General features: G+C 45.1%; 1 protein-coding gene across 1 annotated transcript in view; it reads left to right on the plus strand.

Moving 5' to 3' along the window:
- Positions 1 to 13028, plus strand: part of LOC138286711 (E3 ubiquitin-protein ligase TRIM39-like) — a 321119-nt gene that overhangs the window by 120729 nt on the left and 187362 nt on the right. The window contains exon 3 of the mRNA XM_069227216.1: positions 908 to 1138. Within this exon, the coding sequence (XP_069083317.1) occupies positions 908 to 1138 (231 nt within the window). The remainder of the gene's footprint in view (positions 1 to 907; positions 1139 to 13028) is intronic.

Here is a 13028-nt window from a genome sequence, read left to right on the forward strand (position 1 = left end):
AGGATAAAAGCAGGTGACATCCTGTGCCATAGATCAGGCGGTACAGGCTTAGATATAAATAGTTTGGAATGCATTCTTTTTGCTAATATGTGAAATTCCCCAAGCCAGAAATAATGCTCAACATCCTTCGCTACGGATGGCCACCAGAAGGATCGCTGTCCTAACACGAGAGTGGCTGTAGGTCCTCTGTGGCAGGCTGTGGCAGTGTCATTACACATTCACAAAACATCTTCCTGACGTTCCTTGGTAGGAATGAGTAGAGGCTGTTGTTGAACTTACATATGTTCTTGGACATTCAGTTAAGTCTTTAAGAACCTTAAGAATAAACTGAGAATGAGCGAGACACACGTCTACAAATGTTGTACAGAACCAGTTATTTTATTGGGTTGAATGATTGCTTGAACAAAGGTGATTGGATAGCTTTGTGGCAGCGCATCAGCGAGTGTGTTCTTGGACCGAGGTATATAAGTAACAAAGAAAATTTACTGAGCAAAGCAGTGGCGACTGTTCCCACACTGTCAATTACAGAGTCTCTCTAAGTTTCTATGATGGGCTTGAACGTCAACAGGTCTTGTATTCCGATTTAAGGATGTCTCCATTGTGTGTAGATGAGTTTCATTGAAAGATGTTTTATGAGCCTGTGTAGTTCCGCTCACAATCTTAGTGGGTAAGAAAGGTAGAAGATCGAGTATTTGCAATCCTGAGATTGCAAATCAATTCTCATCAGGCTGTCCAATTCTATTAACTTCCTGAAACATATAATTATAACTAGATTCAAGCGATTCAGAATCAGATTTCTTGTTTCAATCATTGTCTTTCTTGAATATCTTGAGAGGGGAGTAAGGTGTAGGCTCTCTCTCATTGGAAGCTTCCCAGAATCTAACCATCATTTCTTTGATGCTGACAGAACAAGGTGAGAGCTGAGAAGCAGAAAGTTGAGTCTGAGATTGAACAGCTGCGCCAGCTGCTGAGAGATGAAGAGCAATCGCTATACAGGAAATTGAAGGAGTTAGAGAAGAAAATTACCATCGTAGAAAATGCAAATATCGCCAAACTGTCCAATCAAATCACCTCTCTCAACGCCCTGATAGCAGATCTAGAGAAAAAATGCAAGGAACCAGAATTGGATCTCCTGAAGGTGAGACACTGCTTGGTAAATACAAGACAATACAGAAGTACTCTATTCATATTGTGTGTGATGCGTTGAATGAACGTGGAGAACATGCATGATCAACAGAGAGGGTCACTTTACAGCGACCTGTATTCTGACAACCCAATATAAAATACAGACAAGTTAAACTAACTGCAAAGGCTTCTGTTCTGACAGCCCAGTGCAATGTACAGGAGGATCCAGTACAGAGCAAACTTCTTATACACTGACACTCCGACACTGTATAAAAAATATGGTAGCGGGGTCATGTGAGTCCATTCAGAATATCAGACTCTTCTCTATCATGTGACTGCTTTAAGAATATCACAGACCGGTCTGTGACATGTGACTCCATTCAGAATATCAGACTCTTCTCTATCATGTGACCTCTTTAAGAATATCACAGGCCGGGCTGGGCCATGTGACCCCATTCAGGATATCAGACTCTTCTCTATCATGTGACCTCTTTAAGAATATCACAGGCCGGTCTGTGTCATGTGACTCCATTCAGAATACCAGACTCTTCCCTATCATGTGACCTCTTTAAGAATATCACAGACCGGTCTGTGTCATGTGATCCATTCACAATATCAGACTCTTCTCTATCATGTGACCTCTTTAAGAATATCACAGACCGGTCTGTGTCATGTGATCCATTCAGAATAGCATAAGCTTCTCTATCATGTGACCTCTTTAAGAATATCACAGACCGGTCTGTGTCATGTGATCCATTCACAATATCAGACTCTTCTCTATCATGTGACCTCTTTAAGAATATCACAGACCGGTCTGTGTCATGTGATCCATTCACAATATCAGACTCTTCTCTATCATGTGACCTGTTTAAGAATATCACAGACCGGTTGTGTCATGTGATCCATTAACAATATCAGACTCTTCTCTATCATGTGACCTCTTTAAGAATATCACATACCGGTCTGTGTCATGTGATCCATTCAGAATAGCAGACGCGTCTCTATCATGTGACCTCTTTAAGAATATCACAGACCGGTCTGTGTCATGTGATCCATTCACAATATCAGACTCTTCTCTAACACGTGACCTCTTTAAGAATATCACAGACTGGTCTGTGTCTTGTGACTCCATTCAGAATATCAGACTCTTCTCTATCATGTGACCTCTTTTAGAATATCACAGACCAGTCTGTGTCATGTGACCCCATTCAGGATATCAGACTCTTCTCTATCATGTGACCTCTTTAAGAATATCACAGGCCGGGCCGTGTCATGTGACTCCATTCAGAATATCAGACTCTTCTCTATTATGTGACCTCTTTAAGAATATCACAGACTGGTCTGTGTCATGTGATCCCTTTCAGAATATCAGACTCTTCTCTATCATGTGACCTCTTTAAGAATATCACAGACCGGTCTGTGTCATGTGACTCCATTCAGAATATCAGACTCTTCCCTATCACGTGACCTCTTTAAGAATATCACAGACCGGTTTGTGTCATATGATCCATTCACAATATCAGACTCTTTTCTATCATGTGACCTCTTTTAGAATATCACAGACCGGGCTGGGTCATGTGATCCCATTCAGAATAGCAGACGCTTCTCTATCATGTGACCTCTTTAAGAATATCACAGACTGGTCTGTGTCATGTGATCCCTTTCAGAATATTAGACTCTTCTCTATCATGTGACCTCTTTACGAATATCACAGACCGTTATGTGTCATGTGACTCCATTCAGAATATCAGACTCTTCTCTATCATGTGACCTCTTTAAGAATATCACAGACCGGTCTGTGTCAAATGATCCCATTCACAATATCAGACTCTTCTCTATCATGTGACCTCTTTTAGAATATCACAGACCGGGCTGGGTCATGTGATCCCATTCAGAATAGCAGACGCTTCTCTATCATGTGACCTCTTTAAGAATATCACAGACTGGTCTGTGTCATGTGATCCCTTTCAGAATATTAGACTCTTCTCTATCATGTGACCTCTTTACGAATATCACAGACCGGTCTGTGTCTTGTGACTCCATTCAGAATATCAGACTCTTCTCTATCATGTGACCTCTTTAAGAATATCACAGACAGGTCTGTGTCAAATGATCCCATTCACAATATCAGACTCTTCTCTATCATGTGACTTCTTTAAGAATATCACAGACCGGTCTGTGTCATGTGACTCCATTCAGAATATCAGACTCTTCTCTATCATGTGACTGCTTTAAGAATATCACAGGCCGGGCTGGGTCATGTGACTCCATTCAGAATATCAGACTCTTCTCTATCATGTGACCTCTTTAAGAATATCACAGACCGGTCTGTGTCAAATGATCCCATTCACAATATCAGACTCTTCTCTATCATGTGACCTCTTTTAGAATATCACAGACCGGGCTGGGTCATGTGATCCCATTCAGAATAGCAGACGCTTCTCTATCATGTGACCTCTTTAAGAATATCACAGACTGGTCTGTGTCATGTGATCCCTTTCAGAATATTAGACTCTTCTCTATCATGTGACCTCTTTACGAATATCACAGACCGGTCTGTGTCATGTGACTCCATTCAGAATATCAGACTCTTCTCTATCATGTGACCTCTTTAAGAATATCACAGACCGGTCTGTGTCATGTGACTCCATTCAGAATATCAGACTCTTCTCTATCATGTGACCTCTTTAGGAATATCACAGACCGGGCTGGGCCATGTGACTCCATTCAGGATATCAGACTCTTCTCTATCATGTGACCTCTTTAGGAATATCACAGACTGGGCTGGGTCATGTGACCCCATTCACAATATCAGACTCTTCTCTATCATGTGACCTCTTTAAGAATATCACAGACCGGTCTGTGTCATGTGATCCATTCACAATATCAGACTCTTCTCTATCAGGTGACCTCTTTAAGAATATCACAGGCCGGGCTGGGTCATGTGACTCCATTCAGAATATCAGACTCTTCTCTATCATGTGACCTCTTTAAGAATATCACAGACCGGTCTGTGTCAAATGATCCCATTCACAATATCAGACTCTTCTCTATCATGTGACATCTTTAAGAATATCACAGACCGGTCTGTGTCATGTGACTCCATTCAGAATATCAGACTCTTCTCTATCATGTGACCTCTTTAGGAATATCACAGACCGGGCTGGGCCATGTGACTCCATTCAGGATATCAGACTCTTCTCTATCATGTGACCTCTTTAGGAATATCACAGACTGGGCTGGGTCATGTGACCCCATTCACAATATCAGACTCTTCTCTATCATGTGACCTCTTTAAGAATATCACAGACCGGTCTGTGTCATGTGATCCATTCACAATATCAGACTCTTCTCTATCAGGTGACCTCTTTAAGAATATCACAGACCGGTCTGTGTCATGTTACCCCATTCAGGATATCAGACTCTTCTCTATCATGTGACCTCTTTATGAATATCACAGACCGGGCTGGGCCACGTGAGTGCATTCAGAATATCAGACTCTTCTCTATCATGTGACCTCTTTAGGAATATCACAGACCGGGCTGGGTCATGTGACTCCATTCAGGAAATCAGACTCTTCTCTATCAGGTGGCCTCTTTAAGAATATCACAGACCGGTCTGTGTCATGTGATCCCTTTCAGAATATCAGACTCTTCTCTATCATGTGACCTCTTTAGGAATATCACAGACCGGGCTGGGTCATGTGACTCCATTCAGGATATCAGACTCTTCTCTATCATGTGACCTCTTTAGGAATATCATAGACCGGGCTGGGTCATGTGACTCCATTCAGGATATCAGACTCTTCGGTATCATGTGACCTCTTTAGGAATATCACAGACCGGGCTGGGTCATGTGACTCCATTCAGAATATCAAACTATGCTGTCCTGTCACCTGGTACAGAATATCAGAATTTGCAGACTCGGGTGACCCTATTCAGAATTTTAAATTCTCTGCTGTACCATTTCATCCCTTTCAGAATATCAAATATTACAAGCTGTGCTATCCTGTGACCTTGTTCAAAATCTCAGACTCTGTACCTTGTTGTGTGGCCGGAATCAGAGTGTCACAGATGGCGCGGTGCCATGAACCAGTATTCAGAATATAACAGATTGTGCCCTGTCACACGGCCCTTTTTGAAATATTGGAGTCTGGGCTGCATTATTTAACCTATTGTCCTGCATCAAGTGATCCCACTTAGCATATCAGAGACTGTCATGTGATCCCATTCAGAAACTCACAAGCTGTACTTCATCATATGACGCCGTTCAGAATCTCACACTGTGCTGTGTTGCCTGACCTCATTCAGAATGTGTTTATAGATTAATTTTCATTGTTACAAATTTCCTATGGATTTCAAATATAAACATTGTTAAAACAATGTAAAATATAAATATATTTCTGTTCCATTCCTAAACTGAAATGTCACAATATTGACACATTTGTACATTCCTAATTATCAATGGAACTTTAACAATGGAATGAGCACTGGTTACATTCATTAACTGGTTGAGACTGAATATAACTACTACAGTGTGTGTAGTTTGGGTCAATCCCGCTAGCACGTCCCACCTTCCCTTATTTACATTTAACGACAAACCATGAGTGTGCAGATTAAGAAAGACGCTTCTCGTAGAATGGTCACATTGCGAATTATGCTTACGTACTTTGGTGCAGCGGTATCAACAAATAGTTTCATGCTTTTTCACCAGCTTCAGTGCTGTTTATTAAAACTGCTGCAATTAAGCTCCATGGCTCGTGGTCTTAAAGATTTCCTAACCTGAATGAAAAATTTGCTAGCTTTTGTAATGGACAGTTGTATTTCTATTAAGAACATGGAGGTGAGGGGTATTCTTTCCTTTGCTGTAGTCAATAGCAGCCATATTCAAATTTTATGATAAACTACAAGTCCCAAGAACCTTTGGCAATAGAACTGACAAAGCCTCCAATCAAACATAGGCATTAGCCCATGACCAATCAGGCCTCAGCAGAGACCCATAAAGTCCATTGTCCATGCTGTCCCAGCCTCTGTCTTCGCTCGAGATCAGCCACTGCACATCCATCATGAGTGCTGTTTCCCAGTCTCAGTCCTTAGGAAGAAAGAGAAGCATCAATATCAGGTTCCATGTCAGAGACACCTTCGCAAAACAGCTTTCTTAACATCACGGTCATAACGCTGTATTACAACACTGCATCATATAACATATAATAGCACCATAGGAAACATGATTACCTACCAGTCATATGAAGGTTGGGGGTCAAGATTCTCGCCGGGTGCGATAGTCCTTGTCCCTGTGTCCTTAATAGAATTGAATCTTTCCATTATGACAGGTCGGACATTTTTCATTCTTTGTCAGGAATGGAGGCGAGGATTATGCTGGTTCAAAGATTGCTCATGACTAAATGAACCATATTCAGCACCAGCTTAAAATAGAACCTCTTAAAAGTGGAGTCCAAAACCAGTGTGCTGAATTCATAATATCCTCCAAATGGGCACTCGGGCTAAAAACCTTTGAAGCCATTGGCCCTCAAACGGAATGCGCTCCAAACACCTTGTGATCAATGCGAACCTCCTACATGACCCACGGCACCCACCATTCTGTGGGAGGGGAAGAGACCACCCTGTGCAGTTTCTGCAACGCAATCAGGACCTGGTGCTCACCAGATGGGCGAAACTCAGAAGACATCTCTTCATACGCCTTGAGGCATTGCACCACACAGTTTAGGGGAATCTGGACATGCAGGATAAAAAATAACCCTGGTATTGGACTTGATCCTCCTATCTACCCTAAAGGAAACTCCAGATGGGAGAAGGTGCACCCCATATATGTCCAGGACTCGAACACCTCAGACCCTCCTGCAAGATGCAAGACACAAATCATTGCTAATTTAGCCGAAAGCTCCTATCGGGACAAAATCTGTTTGGTTACCAAGACAAGAAAAGGTTCAGCACCTGGAGCACCTGGTTGACATCCCAAATAGCCAAATAACATGGCTCTGGGAAAAGCAAGAGAAAAATACCTCGAAGGAGGCGGCGGGCAAAAGGTTGTCCCCCCCCATCAGTAACGTGTTCCACCAAAACAGTGGAACGGAAGATATTGATGGATCAATACGCTAAACCTTTTGTTACCAGACTAGCCAAGAAATCAAGCACTTGAACTCCATCTGCAACCACAGGATCTACACCCCTTTGCATGCACCAGCGTGTCCATTGTGTCTATACCACCCTGTAAAGTTTGACTGTACTGCCGGCCCAAGCCTTGGACAAGAGGTCTTCAACTTGTCTCGAATGGCCCAGGGTCAACCATCATCTCCTGTAATCTGCCACGCCATCAGGGTCAAGGAGCCTTCACCACCAGTCAGTGTGGAATCTGATCCGGGTTGAGAACAAGGTTCTGAAGCAGGGGGAGACTGATTGGAAAATTCCAGGAAAGTTTCAGAAGAGCTGGAAACCAGACTTGAGATCTCCAAAAAGGTATGAGCAACAGTATTTCTGCATGTTGCTGCCTGATTTGAGCCAAAGACCAAGTGATCATTTCAAATGGAGGGAATGTGTAACCCTTCTCCTTACTCCAATCCTGAAGGAAGGCATCTGTCGTTGCCACCAACGGGTCCGGTCTCTAACTGAAGAAGCGGGGTAGTTGGTGGTCCAGCCAGCATACCAAAGGTCTACAGAGAGAGGTACCCAGCAAAGACTTCTGGATGCAGTTTCCACAGGCTGGAATACCAAAGATGATGGGAGTGCCTATTCGCTTCGCTTGCCAGGGGAGATATTCCACTGTGACTGAGATTTGATGATCCAGACGATGCTGTCAAAAATTGGCTGCGAGGTCGGGGAGAGCCTTGGAATGAGTGCCCCCCAAATGGTTGATATATCAGACCACTGCCACATTGTTCATCTTGAGAAGGATACACAACTGATTCTTGTTCTTTGTCCAACATCGTACCATGAAAGGGCCAGTTAAACGCTTAAAGCTGTTCTTGAGTAGAGCCCTGTTGAAACTCTGCATCTGGCTCCCCAAACTGACCTGCTGGAATCCAGTTCTATAATGAGGTCTGGGGTCGAACCTAAAATCACTCTCAATCAGTCAAAGAATTTATAAAGTGCACTACTCACCCGTGAGGGTCTCAAGGCTCTGAGGAGGGAGGGGGCGCTGCTACTGCTCGAACAGCCAGGTCTTGAGTAGTCTCCTGAAGGTAAAGAGGTCCTTGGTCTGATGCAGGTGGGTGGGAAGAGTGTTCCACGACTAGGTGGCGAGGTGCAAAAATGATCTGCTGCCAGTTGTAGTTCTGTGGATGCGTGGGACGGTCTGCGGCATCTGTTCTTTCATGCTTCCTTGTGGGCCAGCTGCCAGATGATTTCTTCCTGCACCTCATCTGAAAGAGACACCAGTTGGTAGTAAATTCATCCTTTCTTCAGATGAGAAGTCTTTATTCTCTGTAAGGCTCAGTAATGGAGGGGCGCTGGAAAGATGGCCTAGATGGACGATGACAGGCAGCCCACCAGGCAAGCGATCTGCCTCAGTGAGGTTTGGCTAGGGTCTTCATCAACTTGTGTCAAATCTTCGCCACCTTCTGTGATGGAAAGCTGTGGACAGTCATAGTAGAGTCTATGACGAAGCCCAGGAAAGTTGTTCTCTGGGAAGGAACCAGGAGTGACTTTTTCTCACTTCTCACAAAGCCTAGCCTCTCCAGGAGGTTAATGACTGTTTGAAGTTGGCGAGAGAGACGACGTGGACATTTATCCATTATCAGCATGTCATCCAGGTAGATGAGAAGGCATATCCCCTGTGCCCTTATGTGTTCCCCAACCGGTTTGAGAACCTTCGTGAAGCACTAGGGGCATAGAAGACAGAGTGGAAAATGTGAACATTTGTTTGCACCAAACATTCTGGAGGAACCTTTAATGCAGGGGAAAAATTGGAATCGATAGGTACACGTTTTTGAGGTACAAGGAGACCAACCAGTCTGAGGGATGTAACACGTCTTTGAGGAAGTGGATCCTCTCCTTCTTGAAATTGCAGTAGAGAAGCCATTCATTGAATTCTCGGTAGTTGATGACTGAGCATTGTCCTTCATTCCTTTTGTCCACCAGAAAGATGTTGCTGATGAACCCATGGGGATGTGAGACCATCGGGGGAATAGCCCGTTTGTTCAGTAGGTAAGAGACTTCCTTGTCTATGAGGGCTGCCTCTCGAGGGGAAAACTGAAGGGGATGTGGCCATGGTTCCTGATGAAGGACACCATAGAATTCTATTTGGAACTATTGGACCATATGTAAAGCCCAAGCATCTGCTGTGAAGGATCTCCAGACCTGGAGGAAAACCCCCATCTGACCGCACTTTTATAAGAGAGGAAGGATGAACACTCAGTGGAACTGGAGGAAGCGGAGCTCCCTTTGAATCCTCTGCTCTGGATGCGTTGCCATCTGGTGGGGTAGAAGTTGGTGAATCTGGTCTGGTCCTGAAAGGAGCCTCATCTGGAGCCTTGCTGATGGAAGGGTATTGGGAAAGTGCATGGCTGACCGAGCGGCCTCCGCCTTGACTGGCCCCTTGGAAAACCTGAGAGTTAAAGACTTTCTTTATGGAGCACCTGGCCTAGTCTAGGGAGATGAAGGTGTTCACAAACTCTTTGATAAAGGGTTCCCCTTGGGCGATAACCCCACCTCTGAGGTTGCATGGTCCCGGTGCTTCAGGTCCACCTTAATCAACATGGAGCGGCAGCACTGTGTGGAAAGCGTGCAATTGACGCCACCTAAGAAGATGATAGTGTGCTGTGCCCACTCTGAAAGGGACTCTGGTAAAATAAGGGAACTTGTGGCCTTGGCATCTTCAGCCACGTCAAGGATCTTGGTAAGGGTGCCAATAGTATCCAAAAGCTTATCCTGAAAAGCCCTCCAGGAATGGAATATGCCCTTTTCGTGGTCTTTTTTTATTTTTGCCAGGAAAGTTGCTATTATGGAGTCAATGTCGGGAGTCAGGGAGAATTTACCCTCCAATCCAGGGCAGAGACATTCGGCCCAAAGGCGACTGCAGGCTTCTTTCTCCAGGGGCTTTCTAAGGTGACCTGCCACATAGCTGGCTACCTTTTCTGCTGGGGCCCACTCAGAGGATTAAAGGTAGAGGATGTCATTGTGGTCAAGCATGTCCAAGCCGTGATCCTGGGTCTCTGGGTTTTCAGAGTAAAGGATGGATGGATACCAAGGTCTGGAGGCCCCTGCCTCATCATCTGAGTCCACAGGGGCCTCATCATTTTGAGGGTCCCGGGAAATAAGGCTCGTTTTGTAGGACCCGGGATTGGGGTGGGGTAGCCAAGAAAGCTTGCTTAAGGCGAGCGACAGCATCATAGTCAATGCCATCCATGCAAGGAAGGTTGGCACTCACAGGGTCTGGATCTGGGGCTGAATGGAAGGCGCCTAAGATCCCAGAGGGTGCATAGGGCTCCTTCATGGGATTAGAAATATGGGTGCAGGCATTCACAATTTGATCCACCAGGTGCTGTTGCAAGGGGCCCAGGGCCCCAGCAACAGTTTGGTAAATTAAGGTGTCTACCTCCTCATAAAACTCATCTTCCCAGGGCAGGAATTCTAAGGGGTCTGCTTTCGACTGCTGATCCCCCGAAACCTCCATGTATGCTAAAAATAGGTGCAAGTGGGGAATGAGGCGGCGGTGTGCTAGTTTATAAGTAAACACTTGAATATACAGCCAAACCACTTTAAAGTGCCAATTGGCCATTAGAGGTGATTTATAACCCCAGAGGAGTTCTGACGGGTCAAAACTGCAATATGGGGTGGGAGGTCCAGCCAATGATTTTCAATGTGAGGGCTCTAAGCCCAGGGACACTCACCCCCAGGAGCAGACACGATCGCGGGGGAAAGGCAGTCTGGGAGTGTGTCCCTATCATAGAAAGCAATCTGTGGCGCAGCCGCTGTCAATATTGACCCCGAGGGGGGGGCATAGGTACTTCCACTACCGACCTCTATTAAACAGACCCAAAGCTCTGTGAGATGTCTCTCTCTCCCCGTTCCAAAGACTCCAGGCGACGCAGGGCCTGACTCTGACTTCACTGACAGGAGAAGCCAAAGCTCGTGCATCACGGCCACTAACCACGCCGTATCTAGGCGAGACCTAGGGGGCAGAAGCCTGCACCTCGATGAGGAGCGGCACCAATCAGTCTGCCGTGATAGGAGCGTAGAATGGTCCCACCTCAATTTCAATACCCAAAACTCTTGTCAAGCAAACTGCCAGTATTGATAAGAAATGACATGCACACCTATTTCTCCAAAGAGAAATCAAGAATTGCAAGCAGCGGAGAAAGCAGACTGGACAAGATGGATAATGGACTGTATGGGTCTTTGCTGGGCTCTGATTGATCATGGACTAATGCCTATGTTTGATTGGATGTTTTGCCTGTTCCATTCCCAAAGGTTCTTGGGATTTGTAGTTTATCATAAAGTTTTAATATGGCTGCTATTGATTAGAGTGAAGGAAGAAAAGCATAATCCTCCCCTCCGGTCATGACATAGAATTACTTCTGTCCATTCATTTTGTTAGACCTGACAGCCTTAGGGTGGTCACCCCTAACTTTTTGCCTGCCTTCCTCCACTTTTTGGACACTGCTTTTGCTGGTTTTAGGACTCTGCGCACTTTACCACTGCTAACCAGTGCTAAAGTGCATATGCTCTCTCCCTTAAAACATGGTGACATTGGTTTATACCCAATTGGCTTCTTTAATCTATTTGTAAGTCCCCAGTAAAGTGCACTACAGGTGCCCAGGGCCTATAGAGTAAATGCTACTTGTGGGCCTGCAGCACTGATTGGGCCATCCACCTAAGTAGCCCTCCAACCATGCCTCAGACCTGCCATTGCAAGTCCTGTGTGTTCAGTTTCACTGCTACTTCGACTTGGCATTTAAAAGTACTTGCCAAACCTTAAACTCCCCTTTTTTTACATATAAGTCACCCCTAAGGTAGGCCAAAGGTAACCCATAGGGCAGGGTGCTATGTAGGTAAAAGGCAGGACATGTACCCGAGTAGTTTATATGTCCTGGTAGTGGTGTAAAACTCCTAAATTCATTTTTACACTGCTGTGAGGCCTGCTCCTTTCATAGGCTAACATTAGAGCTACCCTCATAGACTGTTTGAGTGTAGCTTCTGATCTGAAAGGAGTAACAAGGTCATATTTAGTATGGCCATGATGGTAATACAAAATCCTGCTGACTGGTGAAGATGGATTTAATATTACTATTTTAGAAATGCCACTTTTAGAACGGGAGCATTTCTCTGCACTTAAATCCTTCTGTGCCTTCCAATCCACGTCTGGCTGGGTAAGTTGACAGCTTCCTTGTGCATTTACTCAGACAAACCCCAAACACAGGATGCTCAGTCACACTTGCATACATTTGCATATTGAATGGGTGTTTCTGGGCTGGGAGGGTGGAGGGCCTGACACTTACATGTCAAAGGACAGTAGCCTGCCCTCACACAAAGGGCTGCCACACCACCTACTGGGACCCTGGCAGACAGGATGGAACTGAAAGGGGACCTTGTGCACTTCTAAGCCACTCTTTGAAGTCTTCCCCACTTCAAAGGCGCATTTGGGTATTCAAGCAGGGTCTCTGACCCTACCAACTCAGACATTTCTGGACAAGATACCACTGGAGAAGAAACACTGAACCAGAACCTGCAACCTGCCAAGCGGAACTGCCTGGCTGCCCAAAGGACTCACATGTACTGCTTTTCTGAGAAGGACTGCTGCCTTGCTGTTGCCCTGCTGCCTTGCTGCTCTCTGGCTGTGCTGTGAAGTGGTCTCCAAGGGGTTGGATAGAGCTTGCCTCCTGTTCCTTGAAGTCTCAGGACCCAAAAGACTTCATTCCTGCAAAGAATTCCTTGTGCAGCGAAAAT

Source organism: Pleurodeles waltl, chromosome 3_2, assembly GCF_031143425.1.
Source record: "Pleurodeles waltl isolate 20211129_DDA chromosome 3_2, aPleWal1.hap1.20221129, whole genome shotgun sequence".
Classification (NCBI taxonomy): Eukaryota; Metazoa; Chordata; class Amphibia; order Caudata; family Salamandridae; genus Pleurodeles; species Pleurodeles waltl.